Below are 18,172 nucleotides of genomic sequence, written 5' to 3'. Positions count from 1 at the left end.
CAAGTTTAAAAACATATTTTTAAAAAAAGGTGCTTAATTGGGACATATCTAATACGACACAAAACAATGACATACACACATCAAACATATCAATGTACAAATAAGAGTTTACAAATGGAGTGACCAGAACTAATAAAAAAAAAAACAACAACAAAAAAACACCAAGCTTCTATATTCCACTTCATGATTCAGTAACATGGTGACAGACAGTTCACACATCCTACTGTGGAAAGCTTTTAGTAAGTGTTCACATCGTGTCTCACATTTCAGGAGAAAGCTACTGGACAGAAGAAATTCAATGTAAAAACTAGTAACAATACGCAGAAAGCATCATGGGAAGCAGCTAAACCGCCACTGTGTAACACACTGTACAGCACAGAGAGGTATATTGTCTCTCATCAAAAATAAACAGGTAAACTAAGCTACAGCAGTCTTCTACTGACACCTCTGTCTGTTGCAGCTGTCACTCTAATCATACAGCCTTCATTAACATTGAGTCAGACTTATTTACATCAGCCTCCACATAGGAGGAGCCCATAGAGGGGCTTTGGCCGGTTTTGATGGAGCTAGTCTGAGCTGGCTAAACACATACCAGACAGGGGGGGAGAGTGATGGAACTGATATTTATCCTCTTATCTCAAGGTAAAATGTAAAAACAACATAATTGCCTAAGTGTTCCTTTAAAATGCAATCTGCACCAGGTTACGCTGTCTGCCCATCTAACACCATAAAATAATCATTTCTTTAGGTAACACCTGACCCATTTCAGTGATCTCTATAAGGAAACCTCTACCCACTGACGATGTTTCTACCTGCAACAATAATTTTTCTGTTCGTCACAATGACATTACTAACAGCAGTGATTTGAATGTGATAATTGCCTATCTATTAGAGGTTTACCAACAATCAGGGCAGCTGTTTTTGCCTGGTAGGGACATATTCTTTGCTCAGTTCAGGTCCGTTTTCACCTCAGTCCTACTATTCTGTTGTCTGTGCAAAAGAGCATGACTTCTTATACAGTTGCAGACTGCATGTGGACTCCAGGTGTGTTAATGGCATTGTTTAGCTGCAGTGTTCAGTTGTTGTCCGTCCGGTCCGAAACCTTGTTGTACTCCTGAATCTTCTGTTTGATATGAGAGAGCTTATTCTTCAGGTACTCACATCTCTCCCTTTTTTCCAAGTATGTTGGGTCCTGATAAGAAGAACACAAATAAATTAAACAAATTTTATGTTTTGCTTTCTCTCTTGTATATCAAGGGACAGTCAGTCAGTCAAAGCACATCAGGCCCAAGAGGAATAAACAACCAGAGGCCTTGTACTAGTTTCTGTAGGCTGATGACAGCACGGTGTGCATTCTCCAGGTGTGACTCACTGGTCATGATAACATCATGGAGAATTCCTTTCTTAACTCAGACGATCAACTGGTGTAACCTGGTTTTGGTTGATGAAAACTTGGGCTGAATTACCTGATGAGCCTCTACTTTCACTCGAAAATCTTTAGGATTGTTAGTATGACACAGAAATATGAGAGAGAAAGCTTGCGACACTGGTAACTGATCTGGTTCCTGTACAGACAACAATGAGATTAGTTATCTTGATACTGAAGAAAAAGTCTGAATTTAATGATTATGGGCCAAGATCTTTCAGTTTTAAGAAGCACTTTTCTCAAATGATTTTTTTTAATGGATTTATAGGACATCAGAGAACGACTGATGACTGTTGAATTATCAGTTTGATGCCTCTTTGCTACCAAGTGACGGAGTTCAGGCTCTCAGGAGGAGGAGGTGTGACATTTGTGGCAAGTGATATAACGTAGATGTCAAAGAAAAAATACTAATACTACAACTAATATTACTGCAAAAATTCAGAAGCTGTTCTTTTCTGTAATCTGTTGATCTCCAAATGATGTAGTTATACTGTATCTGTGACTGCTTCTTTTTTTCATCTGTTACATCCCTGTTTATACTGATAGCAGTATATCCAGGTTTACAATTATTTAGTACTATAGCAGTATATAATTGTTTCTTTTTTTTTCTGTGGCTCTGCAGGAGCTTTGTAAAGTCTGAGGTAAACAGGGTTATCTTGTTGAAGATAGATTTCTAACAAAGTCTGTATAACAAACTGGGGGCAACAAGGCTGAACAATCTGGACACTGATGATTTCAAACACTTGTCTCTTAAAGAAGCTGACTGGACTGACCATTACGCTAACTTTAAGGTGATCTGCATCAGGGGCAACATGCTAGCTGACCTGATCACCCTGCTCTACTCTTATGTGTCTGAAGTACATCATCTTTCAGGACGATCCCGCCTTTCTTTCTCTTCCTCCTCGATGCAACTTTATCTGTTTACTTCGGTTTGGATAAATAAGACCACACATCAAGGTGAAATGAGCGGTCCTCATGATTGTCCACGGGGTGACCTGCCATAGTATTTAGCTTTTTGAATTTCCTTTGAAGACAGTATAACTGCAGTGACAGTAAACCTCACACACATGAACAAACTGGCTTGTGTGGATCAGGGATAATTAGGTCAGCCAGCAAGTTGCCCCAGGTACAGATCACTAAACTCTGTACATGAGGTGCTTCTTTTCGGGGACAGAGACAAGTGTTTGAAATGATTCATGTAAAAATCTGGTTTATTTGGAAAGCTGTTAGAGGATCATGCTGTTTGCACTGAAATACATTGATGCCAGGTTGAAATAAACCAGAACTATTTTCAATGAGTATGAACTCACTGGCATAGAAACAGCCACTCAGTGGGTAAATGGATCATAAATTTTATGATGTATACTTACAGTCTTCTTCCTCTGATATTCCATTAAAATGTTACTGATCCGCTCCTTCTCCTAAAAAATAATAAATACATTTTTTAAAAAATGCATGTTACTGGACACAGTATACATTCTGTATCCAGACTGACTGTTTGTGTGGACCTGAGTGAGATTTATACCATTTGGCTGGAAGGCCGGGAGGAAAGGTTCTGAATCATCTCATCCATCTCTTCAAACTTTGCGGCCATTGCCTGAACCTCAGCATGCAGCTCCTTGTATTCAGCGTATTGGTCATTGAACACAGCCCTGTACTGGTCCCTCTCCTCCTCTGAGTGAATGCTGGGGTATTTCCTGTGGGAACAGGACAGAAGACAACACATTTTCTTGGGCCGCTGGCTACATTCACACTGCAGCTCCATGTGTCTCAGTCTCCTAGCTGTCAGTCATTCCATGTAACACAACTACTGTCCTGATTACCACAAAATCTGCTGTGGATATTCATGCTTTTTTGAGTTTCCCGAGTTTTTCCAAGTCTGCCTTCAAACATTAGTCAGGCACCAATGTGTATATTCAAACAGTTTTTATTTGCTGTAATTATTATTTCTCCTATTCACATTGGCCATTAAGAGATTCCTTCGTGATTTGCTTCAAGTGTAGGTGACAGGGGACAAAATCCATAGTCCACTTTCCATGCTTTCTAAAGTTTATCTGCAGATCATGTAAGGCTTCAGATATTTGCTGTCTGTCAAGGACAGCAAATATGGATCTGGATCTGATCCTTGGATCTGACCTGTAGACTATTTTAATAAATAGCAAAGATCTCCAACAGTCAGAAAAGTACTTATCACCATTTATAACTCTAAATAATTGTGATACAATCTGTTTCTAAGACTGAAGTGTATATACAAAATGTTGTGAGATCATTTCACTGCAGAGGCCCAAATTTTATTCCTGTCACAGGCATGAGAGCTTAAATCAGCCTGATAATCATCACAGATTATAGTTTATGTGACAAAGAAAGTAATACTCACGCCACATAGTCGGCTATAACGACAGGTTTGGGGATGTGTCCAGCTGGTATGTGACCGTGGAGGATCTCTGGCTCCAGCATCATCAGAGGAGCAGCTGCAGACTTGCTCGGGGCATCCATGCTGTCTGCGTGGAAGGTTGGGAGAGGAGTCTGCTCTGAGGCCCTAGATCCTGGACCCAGCTACAGTAGATGAACAAAGTCACAGAATCAGTTCCTGTGCACAGTGTGTAAAGCAGAGGCTACTAGAACCTAAAAAAGCAACCCTTGATACTTACTATAGACAGAGGGACTGATGATCCATTAGTTTTCATCTAGGTTTATTGTGATGGGAAGAAGAGATAAGTGAGTCATTACATGTTCACAGTGTTCAAAGTGTTAACAGAAACAATTCAATGGAAAAACACACACAGACAAAATACTTTGTGCGTGTGTGTGTGTGTGTCTGTCTGTCAAACCTCCAGTGCCAGCCCCTCCTTCCTCATCCTGGCTGCTTCATGCCTCCACAGCTTCAGACACACTCCTGCACCAATGAAGTAGAGCACCATGGTGATGAAGATGAAGACAATGGCTGCTGTCTGGCCAGCCTCAGTGCGACAGAACGCCCCGTTGACTCCATTGCTGAAGACCGGCATGTTGCACATTCCCCCTCGGGTGGTGTCCCTCACATACACCACCCCTGCTGCTATGTAGAGCACTGCCAAGACCAGGTTGATGGAACACTCTGTAAGTGGCCACCAAGAAGAGTCTAGAAGGATGGCTCTGTAGTACAAGGTCATCCCAAGAACTAACAGAATAACAGTCACTATCCACGCAAGGCCGGCCACCACCAGGACAAAAGGAGTCTTGGGGCCTGTGTAGTAACTGCCCCCATATGCGCCCCCACCGAGGCCCCCAAACAGCTGTGGCCCAGAGTATCCATACATATTGAACCACTCGTTGTCCTTATGAATATAAGCACAGACGCAGGCAAACACAGCCGCTCCAAGAAGCAGCTCCACGCAGCCCAGGATCCTCAGCAGGCCAGCCCAGGACTTCATGTAGGCATAGCGCAGGTGATACTCCTCCACCCGCTCCTGATAGGTCTGGGCAGAGAGATTGGTGGGCACTGCAGATACAGAGTTGAGGGCTTCAGCACCCAGCAGCAGCCCATCTTGCTCCTTGTGAGTATAGCGGTCCCAGTAGGAGCCAGGAAGGGATGGAGATGGAGGGGCGGAGTGAGGGGGTGAGCAGGGGATCCCTTTCGTGGTGTGGCCATTGGTGCTCTTCCTGGATGAGGGGGCGGGCGAGTGAGGGGCTGGTAGAGGTGGTGGGATGGTAGAACCCTTGCTGCCACGGTTACCACTATTGCCACGGAAGAAGTTCTTGACAGAGTCGGGGATGAAGCGGTGGACTGGCTTAATGTCCATGTCATCATAGTTGTCCGTCGCTGGGACATCATCACTGGGGGGGTAGAGGGAGTCAAGCCCAACAGCTGGCTGTTCGGGCAGAGGGGGAGGGGGAAGGGGATCTAAGCTGACAGCCCCATGCAAGGGAGCCGGGGGAGGGGGGAAATCCTGGTCCTGCCAAAAGAGGTCCTCAGGGACCTGGTCATAGTGTGGGATCTCCCGCACCCGGTCGAACCTGGTGACAGAACCAGCTCCTCCTGAAGACATCAGGACTCGGACACTGTGCTCACTTAAAAGAGAAACACAAAGGACAAACAGCCTGATTAAAACTAGAATGATCCTTTATCCTTTATCTCTTGTTATGATAACTAGAGCTTTGCACTCATCAAAGTAACAAAGTCTGATGGTGCAAACAAACAGCAGTCAGAGGATCACACAGGCTCTGAACAAGCCACCAGTTTCTGCCGAGATCAGGGGACACAGTATGAACCTGACATCATCATCTGTGACTGAAACTGAAAGTGAGCACACCTGAAATATTCCTAATAATCGTCATTCACAGGAAAACAGAGCAGGTCAAAGCTGAAGCAGGAACTGGGTCTGTAAACTGTGATGATGCCGACGGATATTTAGACAGTCTGGGTAATGTTTTTACTGTTCGACTCCATTTTGTCATCATTTTTTTTTTTTTTAGTGATTTCAAAGTGTTCACAGGTCTGAACAGTTAACTTTGGTGACTCGGTTATTGCTGCTGATAGAAACGATAAAGAGCCAAAAATAATTCTGGTTTATTATAAGAAGTTATAATATACCAGAATTATCCTTTAATGATGAGAAGGATGTCTGACAGCTAACTTCTGAGTTACAGCTGCGAAGGTCCAGTATTGGTCACAGGGTGCAGGCTCTTCTGCGACCACACACACACACACACACACACACACACACACACACACACACACACACACACACACACACACAGTACATCCAATATTGTCTACATCATCAAATATAATGAAAGCCACCTGGGTTGAGCCTGCGCCGTCGTCCATCTTGAAAATCTACTATAATTTTTATTGAAAAACACAACCAACCTGTCTCGTTCTTCGGCTTTAAGAGTTAAAAGAGTTTCCTGTCATTTCAAGCAAAAATAACACAACTAATTTAATATCTGGACGATGACTTACCAGCTGATAATACTCCGTGTGTTTTTTTCTCGGTGAAGCAGACAGCTTCTCCCTGTCACTCTGCCTCCTTTTGTCCTCTGACAGATTCCACATCCCCGCCGTGGTGAAACTCACCTGTCCAGTCTGACCTGCCTCGCGGTGCGTTCACGGCCTGCTCTCACATCCGACATCCCAGGTTTAAACTCTTAAAACAAGATTTACAAGTATATGAAGCAATACGCCAATTGAATATGCAAATCTTGTGGGACCATTGGATGATTTAACTTGTGTTAGTCTAGTGCGATTGCTGAAAACAATCCCTCGCTCATAATAATAATAATAATAATAATAATAATAATAATAATAATAATAATAATCAGCCCCAAGCACTCGCGGACTTGTAGCTGTTGTAGCTTTTCTATTCAGCTTTTTTACAGTGCACATCATTCTTCAAACTGAAGCTGATGAATATCCAGCTTAGAAACAGATATGGACAGGAAAGACTGTCAGATCGCCTGCTGTCCACAGAGAGGGACATTCCAGTTGACCATTAGGATTACTGGATTAACATTTACAAAGTCATGGCCAAACATGCATAGTTGCTCTCTGCTGATTGGGGCCCATTGAACTGATATTTTTTCACCTCAGACTGCCTGAGTCTGTCACTGGCTGCAAACATGGTTCTAATTATCAGATGTTCAGCATAGTGAGGTGATCATTGCATTGTATTCAGCCTGTTGACATGTTGCATATTGCTGTTGAAATCATACTTTGTACACGATTCAAGAATTTATTATTTATTCATGTATACAGCAGGTTACACTGAGCAATGAAATTCTTACTTTGCGAGTTCCTGTCACACAACTAAAATATGCAAGCAGAAAAAAGTAAATAACTAAAAATAAAATAAAGGAAATAAAAATATACTCTAAGCATAAATAAATACAATAAAATAAAAATAAAAATATGCAAGTACTATGCACATGTACAAAAGGAGTACTATGAGTATTGTGTACAAAAGGGTGGAGTTTTGTCAGAATATAAGGTGCAATTACTGTCATAGGTAGGACATTGTGCAAAATATTGTTTATGTTGTATAAACATGCAAGATATGTTCAAGTGTCTCATTGTCACTGATGTGTGCAGATGCGACAGTGAGATGGTATGTGTTACATGTTCAAAATTGCAGACAGTCATTCAGAAGCCTGATGGCCTTTGAATAGAAACGGTTTTTAGTCTGGCTGTCTTTGCTTTCACATTCCTGTAGCATCTGCCAGACGGCAGAAGTGTGAACAGTGTGTGCTGTGGGTGAGTGTGGTCCTTGACGATGTTGTGTGCCCTCTTTGTGACCCCGGTGTTGTAAATGTCCTGTAGTGGTGGGATGGCTGTTCCACAGATGAACTGTGCCGTGTTAATGACACGCTGGAGTGCCTTCCTGTCCTGAATTATGCAGTTCCCATGCCAGAGTGTGATGGAGTTCGTCAGGATGCTCTCCACTGTGCATCTGTAAAAGTTGCTCAGATCCTAAGCGTGCTAGAGAAATTATACTTGTTACATGTCCCATAGGTGTTTGCTCAACATTTGCAAACATCAACAGCACCACCACGTGGCCAGTCATACAACACTTTGCACTTTGGCTAATGATTCACTAATCATGAGGTGCAGACACAACTTTCCTTTGTACACATCCCTCTTAGGCATGTGCCTGATCTGGTGAAGCGTCACCATGTGGCCACTTAGAAAGCCCTTTCTGATTTTGGCTAAAAACTAACAAAAAGTGAGACAGAAAATTATTGATAAGTTACAACTGTCTATTATGGAGGCATGATGCTGCTACTGTGACAAAAAATGCTTTTAGATCCTTTTCAGATTATAAAAAGATATTTTACATGTTTTTGTGACATATTTTTTTGCTCTTTTTCTGGCTTTTTTTTTTTTTTAAAGAATTAAATAAATAAATTCCCGTTTCTGCTGCACAGCCTGCCCTGGCTGCCAACCCCCCCCCCCCCCAAAAAAAAACGGGAGATTGGTGGTGCTCCTGGGTTATGCCATCTACCCTCAAGGTCCTCAGCTGACTGACTGTGGCTGGTCCAAGCTGACAACAAAGCAGCATCATTTTTCATTTCACCTTCGAGTAAACCGTGATCATAGCAGGTAAGGGCTTCTCGTACAGAACCAGAGATGTCTGCACTGTACACATCAAAACTTTCACCTGGGTCACGAAGGCCAACATTCACGAGTTTGGAAGAAAGGCAGGAAGGTGTTTGGCCCAAAACACATTTATGTTTTACTGAATCAGAGTCTCTGGGTTAAAGGAGATAGACTGTCCCAAGACAGAAATATAGCATCAGTAAGGCAGAGAATGAAGGAAAAATCAGAGTCAGAAACCTTTCTGATCCCTGCAGCAAAATTGTTTTGTTACAACTGATCAAACACTCATTTAGTAAAGGAAGTAAATAAGTAAAAACTGCATTAAAATAGTGCTACCAAATATACAGAAGGGGAACACAAAAATGCGTAAATGAAAAAGTGGCATAATTCCCTCTTTCCTCCACCTAGTCTCCGTCTGACACTGGAGCAGAAGCAGGGTACACCCTGACCAATTTACTAATCTCTCACAAGGATGACACACTCACAGTCACACCTATGAGCAATTTAATCTGATTCTGGGAGGAAACCTGAGCACACAAGGGAAACTCCACACAGACAGGCCCTGGCAGCAGGTTCAAACCATAGAACTCAAAGAATTGTATATTTGGGGGTGTGGCTGGATTGATTTACATCCCTGGTCGGGAGTGATTGACAGGTCATTTGGATGAAGCAAATCATTAAGAAGTAATTAAAACATATAAATCATCTTGCATGTCGCATCATATGTGGAGGGACTAATGGTGAAGATGTACTGGATCTGTTTGCACTGACGAGACGCGATGTAAATTAAGAGCCCATTCATTTTCTGTGGTACCCGACCATTGTATTTGCCCATCAATGTCTACGATTCAAGTCTCTGTCACCATAGAAACGTTTGTATTTAACAGATCCAAACCCGGAACGTCAGAGCCCACGCCTCTGCCATGACAGCGATATGGACGCGGGGGTGCTCTCGCGGTCCTGAGGGGGGCGCTGGTTAGACATGTTAGCCGACGTCACTGCTCCCAAACCCTGCGAACTAACATCCAGCTTGACCAATCACACGTTGACATTTACTTCCTCATGTTAGGACTTGTCAAGCTGTGATTGGTTGAAGGCAGCAGTAAGGTTTGAAAGTGTCTGTATGTGTTGTTCATCCTCTCCGTGTCTGCCGGTCATGAGAACAGAGACGTGAAAATGGAGATAATTGACGCTGTCCAGGTTTTTGTCAGATCACTGCTGTTTCTGCTGCTGTGCTCACACTGCGAGGGGCGAGAGTCCGAGCAAAACTACGTGACCTGCGGCTCACTGGTCAAACTGCTCAACACAAGACACAACGTCCGCCTGCATTCCCACGATGTCAAATATGGCTCAGGTAACTTCACATGAACAGCCCGTGTGTCTATACTTACATTCAGACACATTTAGATGAGTAGATTTTCTTTTAAGGCAATGCTGTTTTAAATTCCGTTAAAAAATCAGATAATTTAAAGTTGCCTTGCGCATCTGTGAGCATCCATAAACCACCACACACACAGAATATAGGGCCTTTTATGTTTTGACTCTGTGATAGATTCGGTATGTAAGATTTAACTAGGAGCCCTTTGTTTCTGATCAACATTAACTTGTATATATGACACTACGACCGCCGCCCAACGTGGTCTATGGTGATGGAAGAGCGCTGTCATAATGACAGGTGAACAGGTGAACAAAACTATAAATGGAAATTGAATCGAAATACGTCTTCTTCACCATGTTTGTTCTCTGCCGAAACTAAGAAGATATTATATTCATGTGTGAAATATGTAAAATTATCTCTTGAGGGGGTTTACTTTTGCCCTGCAGGCAGAAAAACATGAAATTGTCATTTCTGTCAATGCAGTTTGGCTCTGCGTTTTCCTGATGTGTGATGGCAGCATACAGGATGTCAGCAAAGTAACCAGTTAAAAACTGAGTCCAGGGAATCAGATGTCTCAGCTACACGCAGTTCAGTGTAAAGCCCATTATAATGTTAATACTGTAATTCCACTGTGGTCAGCGGTTTATTGGTTTTACTTTGTCAGAATCAGAAAAACTTTATTGATCCCCGCAGAGAAAGTGCTTTGTTAGAGTTGCTCAACACGCAGTTAGGAAAGAGGAAGTAAAATAAAGAGGAAAGTAAAATAAGTAAAAACAAATAATATTTAAAAATAATATTTAATCAATAGAAAAGAAAAAATTAAAAATAAGTACACAGTAAATTAATAGAAAATGTGCAAAAAGTATAATGTATGAAGTAGAATCACTATATGGACAAAAATTGAAAAATGGAAACCTTGAATGTAGATTAACAATAATTTAACAGTAATTTGACCATGATGTGCAAAGACTGAATGAAAAGTCTAATGTGGGTTAACATCAAATGAACAGTAGTTTAACAGCAGAGCACTGATGGAGTTTGTGCAGAAACAGGAGGAATTGTATAAGTGGATGGTCAGAGGAAGGAAGGACCTCCTGCAGTGTTCAGTGGAGCACTTCGTTATTCTGAGTCTCTGGCTGACCCTGCTCCTCACGCTCACCTGAACATTGATGGTGTAGATTGTAGATGGTGCCAGATGGTGGCAGAAGTTGTCCATGATGGACTGGAGCCTCCACAGGAAAACTGTCAGGCCCCTCCTGTAGAGAGCCGCAGAGTTCCTGGTCCCGTCCAGTTTGCTGTCAAAATAGACACCCAGGTATTTGTACTCCTGGACCATCTCCACCCTCTCTCCCTTAATGGAAAGAGGACTAGCAGGAGTCATTTCATAAAGTCCACCACCAGCTCCTTTTTTTCTATTTTTGCTGATGTTGAACTGCAGGTGGTTCAGCTCCCACCGAAACTATCCACCACCATCTGATACTCTGACACACCCTCCACCCTTCATGATGTGTGAGGTCAATGCTACCGGCCTGTAGTTGCTGGCGGCCCTGGGAGGGGCCAGGCTGTCTAAACACAGCAGCTGAAGAGGTGCTGGAGGTGTCATTGTTTCTGGGTGGTTGTTGATCAAAGTGCTGAAGTGGTCTGTCTAAACAGCAAAGCTGTAGACAGTCAGTGGCACACATGAACATCTGTTCTACACTTGCTAACACCAACTGAAGATGGTGATGAGAGAAGTGTACAGTTATTCAGAGAGAGGCCTGAAAGTGATACAGGAAGAGTCTGAATGTAAATCAGCCTCCACAGTCTCTGAGCCACACAGGAAGAGAGAGAGAGAGAGAGAGAGAGAGAGAGAGAGAGCTGTCACTCTTCAACCACTCAAACTGGACAGTAACAGTAACAGTCTACATACACTAACGACAAACACAAATGCACTTGGAAACAAAACTGTCATCCACATATTCCATTGTTGTAATAAGTTAGATATACTGTAGCACACTCCTCTGCTAATTTTTCTGTTGTTCTTTATTTTTTTAATCAGGCTGGAAAACAAAACAATGTGAAAAAATCTGGCACAGATTTTATTTGCAGTCATTTTCTAAGTATCTTCAGTGTCTGCACGTCTCACTGTGGCACTAAATTCTCCTTATGATATGGATTTTACTGACGTGCTTTATCTGTCAACCTTCAACATTTTGTTTGCATTTCAGCCAATTGCCCATTATTTCATGTCTGTTTACATAGTTATACATTATAAACATATTAGATTTAAAGATTTCACACTTTTAAAAATGCTAATTATAAATATACCTTCTAGAGAATAAAGTGTAAGAATCTCTTAAAAGAATGTACACAGTGACATGTAGAGTTAATCTGTATCTCTGACTGACTTTCTGCTCTGAACTTACAGTGGGGCAAAAAAGGATTTAGTCAGCCACCGATTGTGCAAGTTCTTCCGCTTAAAATGATGACAGAGGTCTGTAATTTTCATCATAGGTACACTTCAACTGTGAGAGACAGAATGTGGGAAAAAAATCCAGGAAATCACATTGTAGGATTTTTAAAGAATTGATTTATAAATTCCTGCGTAAAATAAGAATTTGGTCACCTGCAAACAAGCAAGATTTCTGGCTCTCACAAACCTGTAACTTCTTTAAGAAGCTCTTCCGTCCTCCACTCGTTACCTGTATTAATGGCACCTGTTTGAACTCGTCATCTGTATAAAAGACACCTGACCACAGCCTCAAACAGTCAGACTCCAAACTCCACCATGGCCAAGACCAAAGAGCTGTCACAGGACACCAGTAACAAAATTGTAGACCTGCACACGGCTGGGAAGAGTGAATCTACAATAGGCAAGAAGCTTGGAGTGAATAAATCAACTGTGGGAGCAATTATTAGAAAATGGAAGACATACAAGGTCATTGATGATCTCCCTCGATCTGGGGCTCCACGCAAGATCTCATCCCGTGGGGTCAAACTGATCATGAGAACGGTGAGCAAGAATCCCAGAACTCCACGGGGGGGACCTGGTGAATGACCTGCAGAGAGCTGGGACCAAAGCAACAAAGGTTACCATCAGTAACACACTACGCCGACAGGGAATCAAATCCTGCAGTGCCAGACGTGTCCCCCTGCTGAAGCCAGCACATGTCCAGGCACGTCTAAAGTTTGCCCGTGACCATGTGGATGATCCAGAGGAGGACTGGGAGAATGTCATGTGGTCCGATGAGACCAAAATAGAAATTTTTGGTAATAACTCAACTCGTCGTGTTTGGAGGAAGAAGAATGCAGAGTTGCATCCCAAGAACACCATACCCACTGTGAAGCATTGGGGTGGAAACATCATGCTTTGGGGCTGTTTTTCTGCAAAGGGGACAGGACGACTGATCCGTGTTAAGGAAAGAATGAATGGCGCCATGTATCGAGAGATTTTGAGCAAAAACCTCCTTCCATCAGCGAGAGCATTGAAGATGAGACGTGGCTGTGTCTTCCAGCATGATAATGATCCCAACACACCGCCCGGGCAACGAAGGAGTGGCTCCGTAAGAAGCATTTCAAGGTCCTGGAGTGATTTAGCCAGTCTCCAGACCTCAACCCAATAGAAAATCTGTGGAGGGAGTTGAAAGCCCGTGTTGCCCAGCGACAGCCCCAAAACATCACTGCTCTAGAGGAGATCTGCATGGAAGAATGGGCCAAAATACCAGCTACAGTGTGTGCAAACCTGGTGAAGACCTACAGGAAACGTTTGAACTCTGTCATTGTCAACAAAGGTTATATTACAAAGTATTGAGTTGAACTTTTGTTATTGACCAAATACTTATTTTACGCAGGAATTTATAAATGAATTCTTTAAAAATCCTACAATGTGATTTCCTGGATTTTTTTTCCACTTTCTGTCTCTCACAGTTGAAGTGGACCTATGATGAAAATGACAGACCTCTGTCATTATTTTAAGCGGGAGAACTTGCACAGTTGGTGGCTGACTAAATACTTTTTTTGCCCCACTGTACATGTGATCAATCATGCGATCATTTGCAAGTTACTCTTAAAAGTGACTTTGACTCTTCACTGTAAGTTTGACATTTTAGCCAAGAACTTTATTTACTCTAAAGTGTAATTCTTTGAGGTTTCATTTATACCTGCCCCGGGGTTTACATTGAAACTTTGTGAATTTATAAACATACATGTGTTTTTTGTTTCATATCACTATCTCCAAAGGACTGTTCTCAGTGGAGGTTTCAAGTGTCCATGTTGTACTTGTGTTGCCTGTTGGACCAGAATTGGCTTCCAGACTAATTGTAATGTCACAAATCCTGCTCTGAGGACCACACATGTTAGGTGAACACCTGAACAGACTCTGAACATATTTTTGAGAGGAGGCTTTCTGTGTGTGTTTATATATATATATATATATATATATATATATATATATATATATATATATATATATATATATATATATCTCAAATGAAACAAGTAGTTTGATAAATTTAAATAACTTTTTTATAATAATAACTAATGACAGCATTGCAAGTGGTAAGAGCCGTTACCACCTGCAACGCTGTCATTAGTTTATTCATCATAGATCATCCCACACAGCTGTGGACTGTCACTGCTAGATGTCTCAGCTGAGCAGAGCGAGGACACACATACAGTGTAATACTCGGGTTCATCAGAGATACAGTAGAAGGGTCCATACTCTAATTCAGCCGCTGTTACTGTTTGTGTTTGACATGACTCAGCCTGATATGTTCAGGCAGCTGGTGTTAGTTATGATGAGTCACCTGTCGCCGACTTCACCTCTCGTCACCAGAGAACACAAACCACCGCAGCCATTTTTGCTTCAGGGCCACCTGGCAGGTGAAGCCAGCCACAACCTTTACCCCACAGTAAAGCACAGTTTGCTCTACTGGTTACACACAGGGTTTGTTCATGTTTTCATCACTAAGCTGAAACTACAACTAAAGTTAGCTAAATCATCTGTCTGTGTCTGAGCTCAGTGGAGTCTGTCAGTCATGCCTTTTGTGTCCTGTGTGTGTGTGTGTGTAGGCAGTGGACAGCAGTCTGTGACTGGAGTGGAGAACGCAGACGATGCCAACAGTTATTGGCAGATTCGTGGGAAGCCCGACCGTCCGTGTCAGCGTGGGGCAGCCATCAAGTGCGGTCAGGCCATCCGCATCACACACATGAAGACCGGCCGAAACCTCCACACACACCACTTCAGCTCACCCCTGTCTAATAACCAGGTCAGACAGCGACACACACACACACACTACCTGGTACCTGTGTTTTTAATACAGTGATGCTCTGTGGCACAGAGGAATGGTATATATCAGGCTGTGGATACACACACAGGGATTTACATTACTGACAGCAGCAGATCTCTGTCTGCCACAAAGCCCATCACCACTCTACAAATCTGTTTCCTTTCTTCTGCCTGTGTCGTCTACAGGAGGTCAGCGCCTTCGGAGAGAACGGCGAGGGTGACGACCTGGACGTGTGGACGGTTCAGTGCGACAGCGTCCACTGGGAGCGTGACGAGGCCGTGCGCTTCAAACACCTGGGCACCAGCGTCTTCCTGAGCGTGACAGGCGAGCAGTACGGCCACCCCATCCGCGGCCAGCGGGAGGTGCACGGCATGAGCTCTTCCAACCAGCACAACTGGTGGCGTGCCATGGAGGGCGTCTTCATTCAGCCCAGCCAGGAGCTGGTGCGCCACGATGAGCTCTGACGTCAGCACCGGGGCACACAAAGCACTGGATGTGGTGCGCAGTCTGCGGATTCCTGTTGCTGTGGTGGTTTTATAGCTCGACTGGACCAAACGTTGTGGTGTGTGAATGATGTAGAATATTTGACTGACGACTCGTCTCTGTACATGTGAAACTCTCAGGGTGTTCCTGAGACGAGGGGGGGAAAATGTCATTTTCCTAACAGTTTGAAGACGGTTATTGGTTATTGACACTGTATGTAGTGTAGCCCTATAGGCTACATACAGATGGGTGACAAATTAAAGGGAAACTGAATAAATGAGTGCAAATTATAATAAATGCAGATGCCTCCATACAGGGAGCAAAGGAGGGTGAACATTAGCCGTATGTTAGCTCTGTGTTCAGATGGAGTTTTTCTTCTTGTCTCCAGTGTGGAAGGTTTTTGATTTGAAATGTTCTCAGCTAAGTTATGTTGCAGTTGGTGGAGACAGTGATCGTATTTGTACAGTGTCCCAGGTGAACACTTTCAACACGGTTCCTTTGAAAGCCTCAAAGCTTCACCAACCCCTCACTCAGTGACCTTCACACCTATGGGAGATTTTGGATTCATGTGTCAGACAGCGCTCTCCACCACCATCAGAACACCAAAGGAGAGAATATCTTTGGGTGTGATGGTGTTCGTCCTCCAGTCGAGTCCAGAGACTTGAAGAATCTACGACAATGAAGCTGTTTTGGAGGCTCAGTGTGGAACAGCACCGTACAGAGACACTTTATGTTAGTGTTTCCGTTCATTTGTCACCCATCTGTGCTCTTCTTCAGTTTCCTCCTCAGAGAATTACACAAAGGAGAAGATCAAGGCAGGACTCACTGACTAAAACTACCACCCTGAAATCTGAAGTGTTGAGAGGCCCTGTCAAATAAAACCTATATATATATACAGTGTATATGTGTGTGTGTGTATACACATACACACACACATATATACACACAAAGTGAGCCCACAGCACAGTACAGTACCTACTCCGCCCCCTACCCATATACTTCTCTATACTTATATACTACATTAGTCTAGATAGCATCAAAGCTGTAAGACAAGCTCGGGGATCATGGGACACAGAGATCCACCCACAAGCAGAAACCGGTTGGTCCGTTTTTTTATTTTGCTCTCCTGCCTGTAAACCACTCTGAGGGACATCTGTGTTTATGTTTCTAGGTCTTTTTAAGGTTGATGCCTGCCACATGAAAAATAAACTCAAATATTTCTGTGTTGATTTTTGATTTTTTAATTTAAGCTGAAATAGCAGAATGTAAGTCGTTTCCTTGTTTCTGGGAAGTGTTGGTGAAATAAAAAGAAAAAACAATTGTTTGTCAAACAGTTAAAACGTGGACCATGAGACGTGTACGGAATAATTTTATTTATATAGTGATTGAACACTCTCTCTCTCTAGGATTAACATTTTTATATGAGATCTGTCCTATTTTGTACCTGTAGAAAGCTGAATTACTGGCTGCTGCTGCTAATGCTGTCGCTGCTGTTCACTTTTCATCCACCAGGTGGCGACAAATTACCATAAATAGCCAGGCGGCGTGGCGGGGGATCATCAGGGAGGACGTTTCCTACCTTCATCTTCATCAGCTCCGTTATCCTCAGCAGCGTTATTCTCCTCAGCATCCTGCGTCTCCTGCCTCCCAAAGGTGCGTATAAGAATAGAGCGGATATGAGAGCTCAGAGAGCGGCTTCACCGACTCACGCTGACGGTGTGGAAACAGCGGTGATGGCTTTGAATGATGCTTTCCAGGAGCTGTGGGGTCGTATAGGAAAGCTGAGGGGCTGCTTACTGTGTTGTGTGTCAGACTGCCCGCTGCTTCATCCTGCGTCAGCTCAGACTAGGAAATGTGACTAATAACTGAGACCTGCCTCAACAGCTTTAAGCTGTGGTCCATTTACGGGCGATGTCCCAGGCAGATGTAGGACTTGGAGTTATTAGTCTTTTTTTTTTTTTCGATCAGAAACAATCATTTTAAAAGCCAAAATAATGTTTTAATGTAATTTATAATGCATGATAATTAATGTAAGCTTTCTATTGATTTATTTGAATGTTAAATTTGTAGAACATAAAAGAAAAAAACTAAATGAACCTTCCATGTTGTTCAATAACGAGCTCAAAAATCCTGTATATTCAATGAATTATCATCATCGTCTCGTTATTTACCCAGAAGCCCTGTGACCAGGCTGAACCTGAGGAATAATAATCACACGGAAAGCTTGTACAATATAAGTGCATTTATTTAATCTTAATTTAAGACATGAATCTGAAGCATCTCTGAAACTTTTCATACAGGGTGAAAAGTGCAGACAGTAATTAAACAGTAAGGTGTAAAATAATTGAGTCTGATTCTTACGGCGCTGATGATGCTCCACAGTCTGCCTTTAAAAAGCCTGAGAGCTGAAGATGTTCTGAGACCAGTGAGACTCTCAGCTCTCAGCAAGACTCGGCTGAGGTCTTCGATTCAGCTCTTTAACAGACTCTCAGTTTATCTGAGGAGCGGTGTGCAGACTGAGATGTTATTACAATTTTTTTTTC

At 42.8% G+C, this 18,172-nt stretch overlaps 2 protein-coding genes across 2 annotated transcripts; one reads left to right on the top strand and one right to left on the bottom strand.

The window, feature by feature from the left end:
* On the bottom strand, positions 1-6,478 carry marveld2b (MARVEL domain containing 2b). The gene is made up of 7 exons (XM_041043001.1): positions 6,372-6,478; positions 4,258-5,476; positions 4,078-4,113; positions 3,804-3,982; positions 2,952-3,123; positions 2,797-2,847; positions 1-1,192 (listed from the first exon to the last, which is right to left on the bottom strand). The coding sequence occupies exons 2-7, from the start codon at positions 5,452-5,454 to the stop codon at positions 1,076-1,078; spliced, it is 1,752 nt and encodes a 583-aa protein (XP_040898935.1). The 5' UTR covers positions 5,455-5,476; positions 6,372-6,478; the 3' UTR covers positions 1-1,075.
* Positions 6,479-9,602: 3,124 nt separating this feature from the next.
* sdf2l1 (stromal cell-derived factor 2-like 1) lies at positions 9,603-16,854 on the top strand. Its single transcript, XM_041043160.1, has 3 exons — positions 9,603-9,855; positions 14,929-15,125; positions 15,332-16,854. Exons 1-3 carry the CDS (start codon positions 9,678-9,680, stop codon positions 15,608-15,610), a joined length of 654 nt encoding a protein of 217 aa, XP_040899094.1. The 5' UTR covers positions 9,603-9,677; the 3' UTR covers positions 15,611-16,854.
* The last annotated feature ends 1,318 nt before the right edge of the window (positions 16,855-18,172 follow it).

The sequence above is a fragment of the Toxotes jaculatrix genome, chromosome 7 (genome assembly GCF_017976425.1).
Source record: "Toxotes jaculatrix isolate fToxJac2 chromosome 7, fToxJac2.pri, whole genome shotgun sequence".
Lineage (NCBI taxonomy): Eukaryota > Metazoa > Chordata > Actinopteri > Toxotidae > Toxotes > Toxotes jaculatrix.
The sequence above is the reverse complement of the archived record's forward strand: the minus strand, read 5'-3'. Positions and strand labels throughout refer to the sequence as shown.

Excerpts from the sequence above, each read along its gene's own strand:
- sdf2l1 (XM_041043160.1), top strand. The coding sequence starts at position 9,678 with ATGGAGATAATTGACGCTGTCCAGGTTTTTGTCAGATCACTGCTGTTT. Across the intron at positions 9,856-14,928 it reads CGATGTCAAATATGGCTCAG|GCAGTGGACAGCAGTCTGTG; the intron begins GTAACTTCACAT and ends GTGTGTGTGTAG. Across the intron at positions 15,126-15,331 it reads CACCCCTGTCTAATAACCAG|GAGGTCAGCGCCTTCGGAGA; the intron begins GTCAGACAGCGA and ends TGTCGTCTACAG.
- marveld2b (XM_041043001.1), bottom strand. The coding sequence starts at position 5,454 with ATGTCTTCAGGAGGAGCTGGTTCTGTCACCAGGTTCGACCGGGTGCGG. Across the intron at positions 2,848-2,951 it reads CCCGGCCTTCCAGCCAAATG|GAGAAGGAGCGGATCAGTAA; the intron begins GTATAAATCTCA and ends ATTATTTTTTAG. Across the intron at positions 1,193-2,796 it reads AATATCAGAGGAAGAAGACT|GACCCAACATACTTGGAAAA; the intron begins GTAAGTATACAT and ends TCTTCTTATCAG.